The sequence below is a fragment of the Cnephaeus nilssonii genome (assembly GCF_951640355.1).
Source record: "Cnephaeus nilssonii genome assembly, chromosome: 4".
Lineage (NCBI taxonomy): Eukaryota > Metazoa > Chordata > Mammalia > Chiroptera > Vespertilionidae > Cnephaeus > Cnephaeus nilssonii.
In genome coordinates this window covers 108,063,507-108,078,740 of record NC_137075.1, presented here as the reverse complement: position 1 = coordinate 108,078,740, position 15,234 = coordinate 108,063,507, and the positions used below count along the sequence as shown (strand labels likewise).

Below are 15,234 nucleotides of genomic sequence, written 5' to 3'. Positions count from 1 at the left end.
GAGCACCGGCGACCCTGGGCGTGGCACCGCCATCTCCCCAGTAAGCCCTCACTTCTTGGCTGCAAAGCCCTGGGTGTGTCCTGCTGGGCTGTGCTGTGCGCAGCTAACGCGCTCCCGGCGAGCCGGGGCCTCTGTCCGCCGACGTAGCTCTTCAGGTCAGTCCAGTCCCCGGAACAGGCGTCTGTTCCCCCTGAGCCTGTGCGTGGCGATGAAATGACTGTCCAGCGTCCTAACCCCCGCCCCCCCCATCATCCTCAGGAAAGTGCTGTGGGGGGTCGTTACAGGGAAGGACACTGCGGGCCTGACAGAGCCAGGACAGGCTGCCCAGACCCCAAACCCGGCGAAAGCCGCCGCGGCCCAGCCCTGCTCCCCAAAGAAATCACTCCACAGCCGCTTCTGAAGTCAGCTTTATGTCACGCTACAAAACCCGAGGTCACTCATACAAAAGCGGTGCTATCAAAAATAACATTAACGACACCCAACAAGTGAGTTCCCACAAACGTACAAAGGCTCTGCGCACCGTTTACACCAGCCAGTCCCTGGCCAAGTACCTGGGCGGAGGGGACAGACCCTGGAGAGCGCTGGCCCGACCTGGCGGTGCCCTCACAGGCCGAGTCACTCACACCGGAGTCTGCTGAGGGCCTGTGGGGTGGGCAGAGGCCAGGGGGCAACTGAACCCGTCTTCCTGGGGTAGGACCAGGTGCTCTCCAGGGCAGGGGATGAATGGAGGCCGTGGTGGGCAAAACCGCGGTCCCCCAAAGATGCCCACGCCCTGAGCTCTGGAACCTGTGACCATGTGAGGTTCCGCGGGAACGGGAGTGAAACCAGGTTGCCAAGCAGCCGGCCTCCGGGGAGAGCGGCCTCCGGAGAGAGCGGTGCGGCTCTCCGTCCGCAGGGGCCAAAGGTAAGCGCTGGCTCCTGGTGAGTGGAAGCGGAAGGCAGGAGCGAAGCGCTGCATGTGCAAGGCTCTGACACGGATGGGGCCCCAGCCACGCCGTCCGGGAAGGCGGCCTCTAAAAACCACAAGAGGCCGGGAACCCTCCCCTGGAGCCGCCAGCGGGGCCCAGCGCCGGGCCCCGTGCCTTCAGCCCACCAGACCCGCATCAGAAGAACTCTGACCTCCAGAACTGGAAAGTTAGTCTTGTTTTAAGCTACCAAGTTTGTGGAAATTCGTTATAGCAGCAGTAAGAAACTCATATAGGTGCAGAGGGGTCAGAGGCCAAGCTCGCCCAGCCCAGACCTCAGCCGGACTTCCAGGTGGAGGACCCAGGAAGGCACCCCTGGGCCTGGGCCTGCCTGGGGGGCAGGCTGAACCCTAGAAGACCCAGGAGGCCCCCTTCTGGGCAGGGGGTGCCTTCGGGCAATGCAAGCAGAGAGGGGTCGGGGTCTGAGCTGCAGGGGTCGGGGGGCAACCTGGAGGGGCTCTGATGCGGGCTCTGCCCCAGCCTGCAGGTGACTGCCCCGCCCCTTCCCAGGCCCAGGTAAGAGCTCATCTTTCCCTTCTTTCCTCTCAGCTGCCTTCCAGTCCAGACTTGCTGAGCGCAGCTGGTCGCAGCCCTGGGTGAAGGGGGCAGGTAGGTAAGGCTCGGCCTCCGGCCCTAGGCACTCAGCTCTGAGGCGGACGGGGAGGGCCCCCCGGATAGGAGGTGACCCAGGGTCGCTGACCCCTGGCCACTCTGCCTCCTTTAGTGCATGACGATCAACGGCCACTTCTCAGGTGCGGCCTCTGGCTCCTCAGGGCGGTGCTCCGCCCCACCAGGCTGGTAACGAACTGGGACCCGTCCGGTCCAGCTGCCCCCGGGCCTGCACCACGGCCAGGGCTGGGCAGCAGCAGCAGCAGCAGAAGGCAGGAGGCCTGGGAGGGCTGGAAGCCAAGTGGGGTGACTGGCTCGAAGTGGGGTGTGTCTGAAGCTCGCCGGGGCTCATAAGCAGGTCAGTCCACGGGAAAAGCTAACCAAGTTTTATAAGTGAAAATAAGGACTTGGACGACTCTTGGGCCCCCGTGTGGATGTCCAGGATGCTCCGGATGCTCTTGACCTCACTGCTGGACAGGTTCCCCTTGATGGCCAGGATGGCGCTCAGGTGGCCTTTGCTGGCAAGAGAAGTCCCGTCAGTCCAGCAGGTCACCAACGCCCCTGCTCACACCCTTCCCGCTCTCCAGCCTCCCGGCCTGAGCCACAGCGCCCTGAGCAGCTCCCGCCGCTCTCCTCCCACTGAGCTCCGGCAGCATGGCCGCCTGGCCCCCGAGGGCACGCCTGCTCCTGCCACCTCAGGCCTTTAACCGGCTGTCCCTCCTGGAGTCTCTTCCACACGCTCTGGAGGCGACCAGTTCCTCTCACCTTTAAGCCTCAGCTAAAATGTCACCTCCCCCAAGAGGCTTCCCCACCCTAAAGTCAGCACCTCCTGCCGGTTACGTCATCTTTACAACTTGCACGTGTGTTCCTTTGCCTGATTATTTCATTACTGTGAGCCCTCAGTGGACTGTAAGCCACATGAGGGAGAGCTGAGGCCTGCTCCGTCTTGCACTTCATTGCATCCTGGTACCTAGAACAGAGCCTGGCACCTAAGACCACTGGTAATTGTGGGTGGGGTGGTGGGTGGATGGATGGATGGATGGGTGGATGGGTGGATGGGTGGAAGGATGGAAGGATGAATGAGTGAGTGGGTGGATGGCTGAGGGGTGGATGGGTGGGTAAGTGAATGGAGAGATGCAGAGTTGGGTGGATGATGGATGGATGCACGAATGGATAGGTGGTGGATATGTAGATGAATGGATGGCTAGATGGCTAGATGTGGATGGTGGGTGAGTAGATAGCGGGATAGCTACATGGGTGGTTAGATGAGTAGATGGGGAGATGCTGCTTGTATGGGTGGGTGAATAAATGGGTGCATGTGTAGGTAAGCGGGGGGCTAGGTGGATGAGTGCAGTGGCTCAGCCAGGGGCTACACTAGGCTGAGCTGTCAATCCAACTCAGGGCCCATTCAAACTTTCTCTTCCATGTCGGAGGACTCAGCCCAAAACCCCATTTCCTTGGCTCACAAGATCCTCAGGCAACCTCCGCTCTGGAACAGGGGCGCAGGGCCCAGGGCCCAGGTCCAAGCCCCCGAGGATCCCTCGGCTGAGTGGTGGACCCCAGCTTCAGCACTGACCTGCTACGGCCTCTAGCAAGTCCCTGGTCTCTCTGGCCTCAGTTTCCCCTCCAAGGGGCAGGATCATAAAAGGCTGAGAGTGTGGACTGTGGAGCCATCTGAGCTCCACCACTGACTCCCTGTGTCACCTCGGACACGTGCCTTTCGCTCTCCAGGCTCATGGGTAAATCAGGGAGCAAAGCATCAGTCTGGCTCTAGCCCATTTGGCTCAGTGGATAGAGCGTCCGCCTGCGGACTGAAGGGTCCCGGGTTTGATACCGGTCAAGGGCATGTGCCCAGATTGTGGGCTTGGGCTTGATCCCTAGTAGGGGGCGTGCAGGAGGCAGCCGCTCAGTGATTCCCTCCCATCAATGATGTTTCTGTCACTCTCTCCCTCTCCCTTCCTCTCTGAAGTCAATACCAATATAGGTTTAACAAAGAAAAAAAGAAAAGCATCAGCCTGGTAGGGCTGAGGATCAAAGGAATGAGCCGCTGTAAGACCTCGCCCGGGAGCTGGCCCAGTCCCGGCCCTCAGCAAGGTCAGCAGCCAGGACCGCGCTGCGTGGCCAGTACTGGAGCGCCCACCCCAAAGGGGCTGACTGCAGCCAGGCCAGGCTCTGACCGCAGGGGACGGCAGGGCCACACTGACGGCCCAGGCCCTGGGCTGCCCTGTCTCACCTGAAGTCAGGGTACCAGGTGGCGTAAGTGGCCACCTCGATCTTGATGGCACTGGGGTCTTGCAGGCGAATGATCTCGGCGAGCGTCGGGAGGGCGTGTTGCAGCCAGGTGGCCGGGGAGCCCTGCGAGCACAGGCCTGGTTGGAGGGAGCTGCCCCGCTCCAGAAGTGCCCCCCCCCACCGGGCCCAGAGAGGGTCAGGCCAGAACATTGAGCTCGGAGAGGCCCAGAGGCAAGGGCAGCCCATGGGTGTGTGTGGGGGGGGAGTGGGGGGGTGGGGGGGAGTGGGAGGGGAGTGGGGGGGTGGGGGGGTGGGGGGGCGGTCGGGGCTTACGTTCTGAGTGCAGAAGTGCTGGATGAGGTTGGCGTTGTCCAGGACCTGCCCGGCCAGTTGCTGCTGCTGCTCCGCGGTCTTGAGGACCAGGCGCCGCTTGCTGAGCCGCACGATGTACTCCTTCACCAGGTGCAGGTGGACCAGCTCCATGAGCTCCTGCGCGGCCAGGGCAGAGCAGGGCTGGGAGCCGGCTCCCCGCGGAGCTCACACCCTCCCCATGGGAGCTGGAAGCCCCGGGGCCGGGAGTTCAGGGAGGACAGATGCCAGGGCAAAGGAGTGCATACATGTGTGTGCGTGTGCAGCGGGTGGGTGTGTGCACAGGCCTGTTAGCTGCGTGCCCAGGCTGCACGGCTGCCAGGACCAGCCCCCAGCCCCGCGCCTCACCTCCCGGAAACACTCGTGCAGTTCCGAGAACTCGGGCAGCCTGGCCTCCACGGTGGAGGCGACTTCCTCCAGGGTCTGCGCGGAGGCCGCCCAGCGGGTCTGCGTGAGCCTCTTGAACAGCGGCTGCGCCGGGAGAAAGGCAGGATGTCTGGCCCGCCCTGCAGGGGCAGGCTGCCAGCCGCCCACACGCAATCACGCACACTGACACTCAGGGTGGCCCCGGGGCCAGGGGACCCAAGAGCTGCCAGGGACCAGGGCAGGACTCAGGTCACAGACAGGAAGTGGAGGGGGGGTCTGTGTACCCTTCCCCAAGGACACCCAGCTGTGGCTCCTGCAGCGCAGTCTGCCTGCTGAGGCCTTTTCCACCCCCACCCCCCCTCCACCCCGACCCTAAATAAATAAATTCCTGCATAAACAAGGCCTCGCGCCTGACTGGTGCCAAGTCATCCCGGGTCACGGTGTGGCCCTCACTCACCGCCAGCTGGCCACCCACGGCCTCCCACTCTGGTCGCTGGGTACAGGGCGGGCAGGCTTGGCACCCCTCCTGCTTTTCTCCGGGACCCGAGCCCTCTGCTACAGTACTAAGGGCTTTCTGTGGGCTTCTTGGCAGACCGCAGACGCCAGAGGCTCTGAGCATCACAGCTGGAGTTCGGCATGGGGACAGGCGGGGGTAGGAGGCGGGGGGGAGGGAGTGTGTGCAAACTTGGGGACTAGGGGGGGGGCACGCTGAAGCTTTTCTGTGTCCTCCCAGCCCTGGGAGGCCCCTCTGAGGCCAAGACCCCGTGGAGGCCTCGACCTCGCCTGGGCACACCAGCCTCTCCACACCCAGCCCCACACCGTACCCTCCACACAGCAGCCTGGCTCCTGCCATTCCTCTCACCCCCACGTCCTGCGCATGAGCCTCAGCGGGCCCAGGGCGGGGCGTAGCCTACCTTCAGGTCCCAGAACAGGCCCTGGAGCAGGGTGTCAAAGCCGTGGCTCTTGAGTTCATTCAGGGGGCTCAGGGGGTCCTGCGGCGCCTGCCACTTCTCCATGGATATCCTGGAAGGACACGGGGCAGGGAGGTCACACCGGCCCTGCTGGCCCACGGCCCAGACCAGAGAGCCAATTAGCCCGAGGCCAATCTTCCTAAACACCTCCTCGCTCTAGAACCCTCAATGGCTCCCCATTCCCTTGGGAGCAAGTCCAAGTCACCCCGTTATAACCCCCAGGCAGGCCCAGCCTGCTCAATCCCCGCACACCCCCACGCCACATCCTCTTCCTAACTTAGGGCATGTGGCTCAGCCTCTGCACACCCGTGTGCTCAGATGCTTAATGGGCAGAATCACTGCCCGTTGTTCCGAGGACAAAATCACCAGCGAACCCTTTGCCCGAGGCGTGGCCCCACAGAGCGGTTTCCGCTGGGCAGGCCTCTCATTTCCCACAGCCCTTCCTCATTTACTCCACGGCTGTGCTTAAGCTGCTTGTGGCCTCTCCCCGCCCCCGCCCCTCCCCACATCTACCTCATCCCCCACCCTCCGCACTCTCCTCTACCTCCCAGCAGCCCCTTCTCTCCAGCGGGCAGGCTGGTGCTCTGCTCCCACCCCCCATCCTGGCCTCGCAGCCGCACCGCCCTCACCCTCTCACCGGAAGGACAGGCAATTGTTGATGTTGGCCATGACATTGGCCCTGTAATTTCTCAGCTGTTTGCACCTCTCCAGAAAGTCATCAAAGGCCCGCTGGTAGCTGGTGAGACAGGAAGGGGCATTTGCAGGACCAGCACAAACACTGGGACAGGAGCAGCGCCCTGGGTCACAGCGCACTTTCCCAGGGCGGCCCCTCAGCTTAGGGCGGCGGCTGGCCCCAGGCACCCCGCGGCTGACTTCGCCCTCGGGGCCCATGGAGCCAGGTCCTGCCCAGCTCCTGAGCAGGGGGCCGCCAAGCTCTGGGAGACTGGAGGGGGCCATGGGTAAATGGAGGGGTCCTCAGAAGTGGGGAGGGAGGCAGCCAAGAGTTTGGGGGGTGGAGACTAGAGCTGTCACTGAAGGGGAGCCCAGGGTCTCCGTCCCTCGTGAGGCATCCCCCTTGCAGCTGGAGGGTGCTCTGCTGGGAGCTGTGCCCAACAGAGTGGGGGCCTCAGGGCCCAGTGCAGGGGGAGAGGGCTCCTGCCCATAAGGACAGAGACCCTAGGGCCGGAGGGGCACTAATCTAGCCTGGACGCCCAGCCGGGCCCGGGGAGGAGGCTGCAGGGCCCTATGTGCACGCCTCACACACACCCACCTCCTCAGAAACGCAGCCAGCTCCGCCAGCAGCATGTGCTTGATCTGCTTGCCCAGGTCCAGCGTGATGCTCTCGGCCTTGACCTGGCCCTGGGAGATGATCTGCAGGGACGGGGTAAGCTGAGCAGGGGCCCAACTGGACCAGGGCTGGGGGGGGGGGGGGACATGCTGGGAATGGGGGCGGGCTCAGAGGTGGCACGTGTGTGCACACAGGGATGGGCAGGGCGGGCTGCCGTACACAGGGCGGACTGTGCTACCTGAATGATGTCGATGGCCAGCTCGCTGTGACAGTGGCCGTTCAGCCTCTGGGGGGCCACATCCTGGGCCCAGCGCTGTGACTCCAGGTCCAGGGCTCGGGTCATCAGCTCCTTCACGCTGGCCTGGGTGCAGGGGCGAGTCAGGTCAAGGTAGCCAGGAACCCATCAGCCCTGCCCACGGGGGAGCCCTGTCAGGTTCCCCGATGTCCTGTCTGTCCCAGAGCCTCCCTCCGCTTCCTTCCTGCCCCTCCCTGGCGCCGTCATTGGACTCACCACCTCGTTGTACAGGAACGTGGCCTCCAGCAGCCGGATCTGCTTGGGGGGCAGGAGGCTCCCCAGGTTGACCCCCTGCAGCTCACCTGCCAGCTTGGAGCTGTTGATGATGTCGCTGTGGGCAGAGGGGGCTGGCGTGAGGAAGACAGCCCCGCCCGGCTCCATCCTGAGGTGAGAGCCCACCTCCCTACCTGCGTCTCGGCTGCCCTGAGCTCCACTGTGTGACCCCTCTGACCCCCGCCCCTGCCTCTCCATCTCCGATGATGGATCCTCTCTCTGTTCAGGTAAAAAACCTTGGTGTCATCGTGCCTTTTACCCTCCCATCCACTCAGGCTCCAAAACATCCCCCCACCCAGCCCTGCCCCCATCAGCCTCCAGCCCCCAGCCCAGCCACCCCATCTCTCCCTGGCTCACTGCCGGAGCCTCCTCCCAGGCTCCCGCTTCCGCCCGTGTCCACCCAGCAGGCAGAACCTGCTCACCTCCTCTTGCAAATCAAACCCCATCTCCCCTCTCACACACACAGGAAACCCCGCTCCCTCTGGCAGCCAACCCCTCCCCCTCCGATGCTTCCCACCCTGCCCCTCCCCTAACCTCCCTGCACCCCAGCCCTGTGCCCCCTCCCTCCCGGCCGCCCCTGCTGCCCACAGAGGCTGGGCCGGCCAAGCAGGAAGGGCTGCTCACAGGGCTCTGGAGGCGGCTCGCCTCACCCTCCTGGCGCCTCTGCGGGGTCCGGGCCCCCAGGGACGGCCCAGCCCTGGCACTTCCTCAGGGGCTGCGTCTGCGGAGGCTCAGGAGCGGCCCTCTCTGCCCCTTCGCAGCCTGGACACCATGTCCCTTTGCTCCCTGCACTCCTGCCACACAGGCCCCCACAAGCCTCCCGAGCCCCCCTCAGGGCTCCCGGCCCAGCCAGCGCCGTTTCCTGCTGTGGCGGCCCCCGGGGGCCCAGGCCAAAGGCCCCGTCACCGGGACAGGAAGGCTGCCTGCCTGGCAGAGGTGTGTGTGCCCGGCGTTTCCTGGTGAGTCAGGCCCGGTCCCTGCCCTGGGCCACCTCCCTGTGCCCTGCTGCCTCCTCGCCCACCACCCCACTGGGCCCTTCCTCCGGACCCGCTGACGCACCAGCACCAACTGGGCCCACCGGCCACCCAGGTGGTTCCCCGAGGCCTCAATGCTGCTCAGACCCTGCTCCTCCAGGCTCCCGCGGGCTTTCCACTTGGGGCTGGGGCAGCCCTCATGGCACCCCTGCCTTCATGCTGGGCACGTCCACACTCGCTCTCTCCCCACCCAGCTGGTGCTGAGACCCCCGGAGTCTGGGTAAATCGGAACGCCGAGGCTGGACCCACGGCTACCAGGTACCCTCCGCCTCACCGCCAGCCTCCCGAGAAGCTCCAGGCCCCTTGGCCAGAGCTCAGCTCAGCTGTGGGCTCACAGGGGTCGTCCAATGGGCCACGTGGCCCAGCCCACCCCTGCTCTCCGTGCCTCCTGGGGGCCCCCATAAGCTGTCCATAAATCTAAACATGGACAAGCTCAGCCCAGCTCCCCGAATGCCTCCCGGCTCAGCTCAGGCCCAGGCAGGTGACTCCCTTTGCAGAGAGCACCACTCTCCCTCTGCCTTCTTCCCGGCCCCGCCCCTCCCCCGGTGGGACTGGGAGCGCTCCCTGCTCAGGGACCTTGGCTCCTGCTCCAGGCAGAGCCCATGGGCACCTCCTCAGGCCCACTTCCCGGACTGACCAGGCCCGGCTAGGGCCCTGCCTTGGGCTCCCACAGTCCCTGGCCCCCTCGGCGTCTGCCCCACCCCTTGCCCAGTTCATGAATGAATGAAGTTCTTGGCCGGCGTGGCTCAGTGGTTGAGCGTTGACCTATGAACCAGGAGGTCACAGTTCTTTTCCTGGTCAGGGCACAGGCCCGGGATGTGGGCTCCATCCCCAGTGTGGGGTGTGCAGAAGGCAGCTAATCAGACTCTCTCATCATTGATGTTTCTCTCTCTCCCTTCCTCTCTGAAATCAATAAAAATGTATTTTTTAAAATAAGTGAAGTCCCTGCCTTTCTCTGCACCTCAGTTGCCCCAACTGCCCCTGTTTCCCCAACTGAGGCCCTGGAATGAAGGGTTCCTGGGGCAAAGCAGAGCCCAGCAGGCCTAGGCTTCATCGCGACCCCGCCCACGGGGACCCCGCCCCGCGGACCAGGGCCCCGCCCACAGGGACGCCTCCCCCAGTACCTTTCCCCCTACCACGGGGACGCCTCCCCGCGGACCTTCCCCCCCCCACGGGGACACCTCCCCGCGGACCTTCCCCCCCCACGGAGACACCTCCCCGCGGACCTGCGCCCCCCCCCCGCCCCCCGGACGCCCGCCCGCCGCGCAGGCCGCACTCACTTGGGGTAGAGGTTCTGCACCCAGAGCAGCAGCAGGTAGGTGTCGCGCTGGCACAGCTCGAACTGCGCCATGGCCGCGATCTGGGCCGCGAACTGCGCGTGGTAGCTCTCGGCGTAGGTGGCCACGACGCCGAACTCGGCGGGGAAGAGCGGCTTCAGCCGCTGCACCACGGCCTCCAGGTCCTCCTTCATGGTGCGGCCCATGCCCAGGAACGTGCGCTCGGCCTCCGAGAGGCCCTCGGCGGCGGCGGCCGGCCGGCCCAGCCGCTCCTCGGCCGCCTGCGCCACCGCGCGCTGCCACAGCTGCAGCCAGTGCCGCGGGCGCGTGGCCGCCAGCGCCGAGGCCCCGGGCCCCGCGGCCGCCACGCGGCGGTCCTCGCGCTCCTGCTCGGCCAGCACGGCCAGCGCCTGGCGCAGCCGCTCGGGTTCGGCCTCCAGCGGCCGGCGCAGCGGCCCCAGCACCTGGTCGCGCAGCAGCACGTACAGCGCCTCCACTTTGCTCTGGCGCCGCACCAGCTCCTCCGCGCTCGCGCCGCCCGCCGCCGCCGCCGCCTGCAGGTCCCGCTCCAGCTGCATCAGCGGCCCCGCCGCCTCCAGCCGCCCGCGCTCCAGGTCCGCCTTGAGCTCCTCCACTGCGACGGGGACACGCGTTAGAGCACCGGCCCCGGGCCGGGGGGGGGGGGGGGGGGCGGGGCCAGCTCACCCCCGTGGCGCCCACGGGAGAGCCCCAAAGGCGAAGTGATGCGGCGTCCCAGACAGGACTGCAGCCTGCTTCGCCTCCTCCCAGCCCCCCAAATTAGGCAGGGGTGCAGGGGGGAGCCACGCCCATCATTCTGCCCTCCCTCCTGGACGAGTGAGCCAGGCCCTGCCAGCTCTGACCCGGGACCCTAACACCGGGGGGCCCCCGCCTACCTGTGGGCAGCCGGCCCCCCGGCCCGGGCTTGGCTTCAGGCTTGCCCGCGGGCTCCGCGGAGCCGGACTGGCTCTTCTTCTTCCCTTTGGAGAAGATGCCGAACATGTTGGCCAGGCCTTTGGGCTTCTTCTTCTTCTTCGAAGCCTCCTCCTCACCCCTCTCCTGGGCCACCTGGGCCTCCGGGAGTGGCACCAGGTCCTCCGAGGAGGCCTCGGACATGGAGGCCTCGGACTCCGCCTCGGACGCAGTGCGAAACTTCAGGGGGCTCCCCGGGAAGTCAAGGGCCCCTGGCCCCCGCTGCGGGCCTGGCAGGCCTTGGAAGGTCATCGTCTTCAGCATCGCTCCGGCTCAGGCCTGGGCGGCGAGGGGAGGGCAGGACAGGGTCAGCGGCCACAGCACCGGGCGTGTGGCAGCCTAAGTGTGCTCGTCAGCCGTCCCCGGTGTGGCCACCCGGGCTCTGGCCTTCTCCTGGCCCACCTGGGCACCAACTCAGCTCCCTCCCTCCCTTCAGCACCCCCCGCTCCCCCCCCCCCCCGCAGCCCCCCACCCCAGCACCGCCAGGCAAAACCTCCCTTCGCTGGCAAAACTTCCTTGACAGCCCACCCTCCGGGCAGGGGCTGCAGAGCATGCGCCCTGGATCCCACGGGGCCTGGGGAGGGACAGCGTGGCTCCGGTCCCATTGCGCGGAGCGCGGACCGAGGTCCGGAGGGGCCCGTGGCAGCGAAGGCTGGCTGAGGCAGAGGCCCACCCGGGCACACCCTCCATCTTGCCCAGCTCTTCTCCGGTCTTGTCTGGCTGTGGGGTCCCAGAGGGACACTGTGAGCAAGCAGAGCCGCCCCCTAGCCCGGCTGTGGGGCTCAGTCTGCAGAAGCCACAGCACGCCCCCCACGCCAGGGCTAGGGCCTCGGAGAGCCTTTCCCACGTGGTGAGATCGGGGCTGCCTGCGGCTGCACAGCAACTCCAACTGGGGACCCCGACTCCTGGCCTCTGCTTCTCCCTGCTCCCACACGGGTGACGTCATCACAGCAGCTTTCACTTCCTGTGCCTTCCCGGGTGGGTGCCCACCCATCTCTTCCTCACTCCCACTGCGGGGGGAAGGAGGGGGGGTCCTCATCTCACGGAGAGGACTCAGGGAGGCTTAAACGCCCCAGTCAGCAGCGTGAACTCGGAGCTCACCCCCTGCCTCCGGGTCCCCCACCACCTTGCAAGCTGCACCCAGAGAGGCAGGGCCCCTGTGCCCAGCAGCGCTTGGCCACTGTCAGAGCGAGGCCAGGGTCATGGAGGGGAGCATGGCTGACCCCAGGGAGTGAGCGGGGCAGAGCTGGGAAGAGGGAGCAGACGGGGCCAGGCCTTCCTGGGAACTGGGGTGACCCATAACCATAGTGCCTTCTCTCCCACCCAAGAGTAAATATACCCAGTCATGACGCACGCAACGCGATGACTGAGACCGCCCCTGCCGCAGCCCCGCCACGCGGATGGGCTGGCCCCCCAGCCAGGAGCAACCGAAGTGTGGGTGATGGGGAGGCGCTGCGGGAGGCTCAGCTTGACCTTCTGGAGCCCCCCTGCCTCCCCATCACCCACACACCTGTCCCCCGCTGCTCACCCCAACCCTGAGCTTGGCCAGAGCCACTCGGGGCCAGGACGCCTGGCTTGTTCCCTCTCCCACGGGCCTCTCCAGGTGCGCTGGGCAGGGTCCTCCAGCGCTTCCCCTGCCACTTGGCCTGGCAGTCCCATGGCAGAACCCAGGAGGGGTGCTCTAGGGAGCCCCCAGACCAAGGTCCCCATTTCTGCCTTCCCACCCACTGCCCCAGCATCCCCTCCCAATCCATCCATTTCATGCCACTCACCCCTAGCAGCTGGTCTGGCCGGCTGGCTGGGGTGCTCAGGGCCACCCCGGGGACCTGCCCCACCTCTGCCCTCTTCCTGGGGCGAGGGAGAGGCCATCCTGACCAGCAGGGCCCCCAGCCCCACCTCCCAGGTCCCCACACAAGCTGGGCTCCGTCTGACCTCCAGACCCTGCTCTGCCGGGTCCCCACGTGCTGCCCGCCTCTTCCCCTGGGCACAGACTCCTTCCCGGGGCCCTGCCGCCCGTGGCCATCCAGGCCCCCCAAAACTGCAGACCCACACAGCCCAGCGCCCGCCCCACGCGGGGCCCAGGACGGGTGTGGGGGTCTGTCAGGCCGCAGGGGCGGCGGAGAGGTCATTCCGTTAAGCGCAGCCCTTGCTGGGCAGTGACGATGAAAGGGGGGCTCGGTCATATTGTGTGGCATCCCCCCTCCCCCCTTCTCCTCAGGCATACACCCCTCTCCCTCCCCCTTCCCTGGGGTCCGGGCTGGGGTCACACGCCTCCCCTGCCGCTGCTCCGGGGTGTCATCCCCCAGGTGAGGACGCAGGCGCCGCAGGTGGAGTGACGGCCGGTCACACAGCCCCCCTCCCCTCCGGCCAAACAGGGGAGCCCCGCGCCCTTCCCCGCAGCCCCCTCCCTGCCTTCCCCAGGGGCACCCCGCGCTGGGAGCGCAGCGCCCGGGGCAGGGGCCTCAGTTTCCCCGGGAGCGGGCTGCGGGGTGCCCCCTCGGAGGACCGGAGCGGTGGGGACGGACGCCGGCGCGGAGAGGGGAGTCACTTACTGAGCCGCCGCCGCCTCTGTCCTCGCCGAGCCCCGCGCGGCCAGAAAAAGGCTCCGACTCCGCCCCGCCCGCCCCGCCCGCCCCTCCCGCCCCACAACCGCGGCGGAGGCGGGGGCGGGGGCGGGGGCGACGGGGCTGCCCGGCCCCCGAACACGGGAGCGCGCCCCCCGCCGGCCGGGCCTGTCCAGCAGGGAAGTGGGGGCGGGTCACTGCCTCCCACCCGCGGGCCGGGGGGCCCGGGCCGGGGGGCGCGGCCGCCGCAACCTCGCCCCGGTATTTGGGGCGCGGGGACCCTTACCCACGGCCGGCGGGGGTCGGGCCCGGCTCCCACCCATTGTGCAACGGCTGCTCCTGATTGGCTGGCTGGAGGCCCCTCCCCCTCCCTCTCCCCCGGCCCCTCGCCCCCCAGCTCAGGGCCACGTCTCCGCGTCACAGAACCCGCCCCACCCCAAGCTCTGGGAGCCCCTCCCCACACTCGGGGTGCCGGACAGTCCCACCCTGACGCTCTGGGCCACGAGCGCATCCCACTCCGGTGGCACTGTGGCCTCACAGGGGCGCGGAGGGCGTCCTGGAGGAGGCGTCCTGGGGGGGGGGGCTGCAGCGGTCGCTGCGGACGGAGCCCCGGGGCGGGGTGCGGCCTGCCTCGTGGTCAGGTCCCCGGAAAGGGGGAGGTGCCCGAGGGCACGCAGGCCGAACGGCGGAGCGGAATCCACACCCGGACCCGCAGAACCCCCGCTGAAGGGCTTTCCCTTCTGGGACCCGGGCCGGGCCGGGCCGGGCCGGGCTCCTGGGGCCCAAAGCCAGGACCCAGGCGGCGTGGGCTGCAGCGTCCCTCAGCCCGGCTCTGTCCTCCCCGTGCGGCCTCGAGCAGCTCACCCCCCTCTCTGGGCCTCAGTTTCCCCTCTCAGCCCGGCTGCCTAGGTCTGTTGTGGGGTGGGGAGAGGGTGCTGGCGGAGAGCACCCCCTCGCTCTGGCGCAGGCCAGGAGTCCCGCCCTCTGGAAAGGACAGACAGGCAGTCAGTCATTCAGGAATTTCCCGGCGGAGCCCCGCTTCCCTTTTGCTGCCCCTGCCCCGCCCCCTCTTGTTTGCTCCCTGACCCCTCCACCTCCGAGGGCCTGGGAGGGTGGCGGGGCGGCGGGGCATGGGAGTTGGGGGTGCCCCTGGGAACGGAGAACTTCCTCTTCCTCTTGGGTGGGAGTGCCAGGCTTGGGCTTGGACCTCGACCCTGTCCCTGGGGGGCTTGGGAGGAGGGGAGGGGCTTCAGGAGCGACAGTAAGGTGGACCCCACCCTTTCTCTCCCTGACGCCCGCATTTTTCAGAGAAGCCAACCGAGGGGGGTGCTGGGAGGTCATCCCCTCTGCTCCACAGACGAATGGGGAGACGAAAGGCCAGGCCCCCAAGGCCATCCAGCCTGCCAGAGACCCTGGGGATGAACCCCGGCCCGCGGCCTGGTTGTGCAAACCTGCTTTCCGGTCCACCTGCCGCCTCGCCCACAGATTGGGACACGGGTGAAACGCCCGCCGCGAGGGCGGAGGGAGGTCCCGGTGGGCAGGGGCAGGAATGACACTCCACAGGCCGCAGCCTCGTCCCGGCCGCCCGGGCCACCTGCCCCCTTCTCCCCGCTTCACCTGAGCAGCGCCAGGGCCAGCGGGTGGGGGTGGGGGTTCGGGGGTGGGGGGTTGAGCGGCGGGGGGGGGGGGGAAGCTGCCTTGCCCTTGTGTGTTGCACCAGTCACTTCCCGAGGGCAAAGGGCGTGTACCTGAAGCCCCAGCGCGAGGGAAATCCTCTCGAATGGGCCGCACTGAGGCCGTGGATGACAGCTGGGGGAGGGGGGCTGACAGGACAGGAGCTATTCTTACTCCGTGAAATATGAGGAAACTGTCCTCCAGAGGCCAGACGGTCCAGGGAGAGCCAGCGTCCAGGGAGAGCCAGCCGGGCCAGCCAAGAATCCACCTCAGCAGGAGGGAGCACCGATGCGGTGGGAGTGCTGCTGGCCAGCTGCTGGCCCTTCC

At 67.1% G+C, this 15,234-nt stretch overlaps 1 protein-coding gene across 1 annotated transcript; it reads right to left on the bottom strand.

Annotated features, from left to right (window-relative positions):
* Positions 1-420: 420 nt before the first annotated feature.
* TNFAIP2 (TNF alpha induced protein 2) lies at positions 421-13,256 on the bottom strand. The gene is made up of 12 exons (XM_079769525.1): positions 13,222-13,256; positions 10,594-10,948; positions 9,683-10,313; positions 7,312-7,426; positions 7,039-7,161; positions 6,783-6,883; positions 6,150-6,248; positions 5,456-5,564; positions 4,524-4,646; positions 4,140-4,295; positions 3,808-3,929; positions 421-2,092 (listed from the first exon to the last, which is right to left on the bottom strand). Exons 2-12 carry the CDS (start codon positions 10,931-10,933, stop codon positions 1,951-1,953), a joined length of 2,061 nt encoding a protein of 686 aa, XP_079625651.1. The 5' UTR covers positions 10,934-10,948; positions 13,222-13,256; the 3' UTR covers positions 421-1,950.
* Positions 13,257-15,234: the final 1,978 nt, after the last annotated feature.

Coding starts and splice junctions, on each gene's coding strand:
- TNFAIP2 (XM_079769525.1), bottom strand. CDS start 10,933: ATGCTGAAGACGATGACCTTCCAAGGCCTGCCAGGCCCGCAGCGGGGG. Junction 10,314..10,593: donor GGGGGGCCGGCTGCCCACAG/GTAGGCGGGGGC, acceptor TCCCCGTCGCAG/TGGAGGAGCTCAAGGCGGAC. Junction 3,930..4,139: donor AGCACTTCTGCACTCAGAAC/GTAAGCCCCGAC, acceptor CTGTGCTCGCAG/GGCTCCCCGGCCACCTGGCT.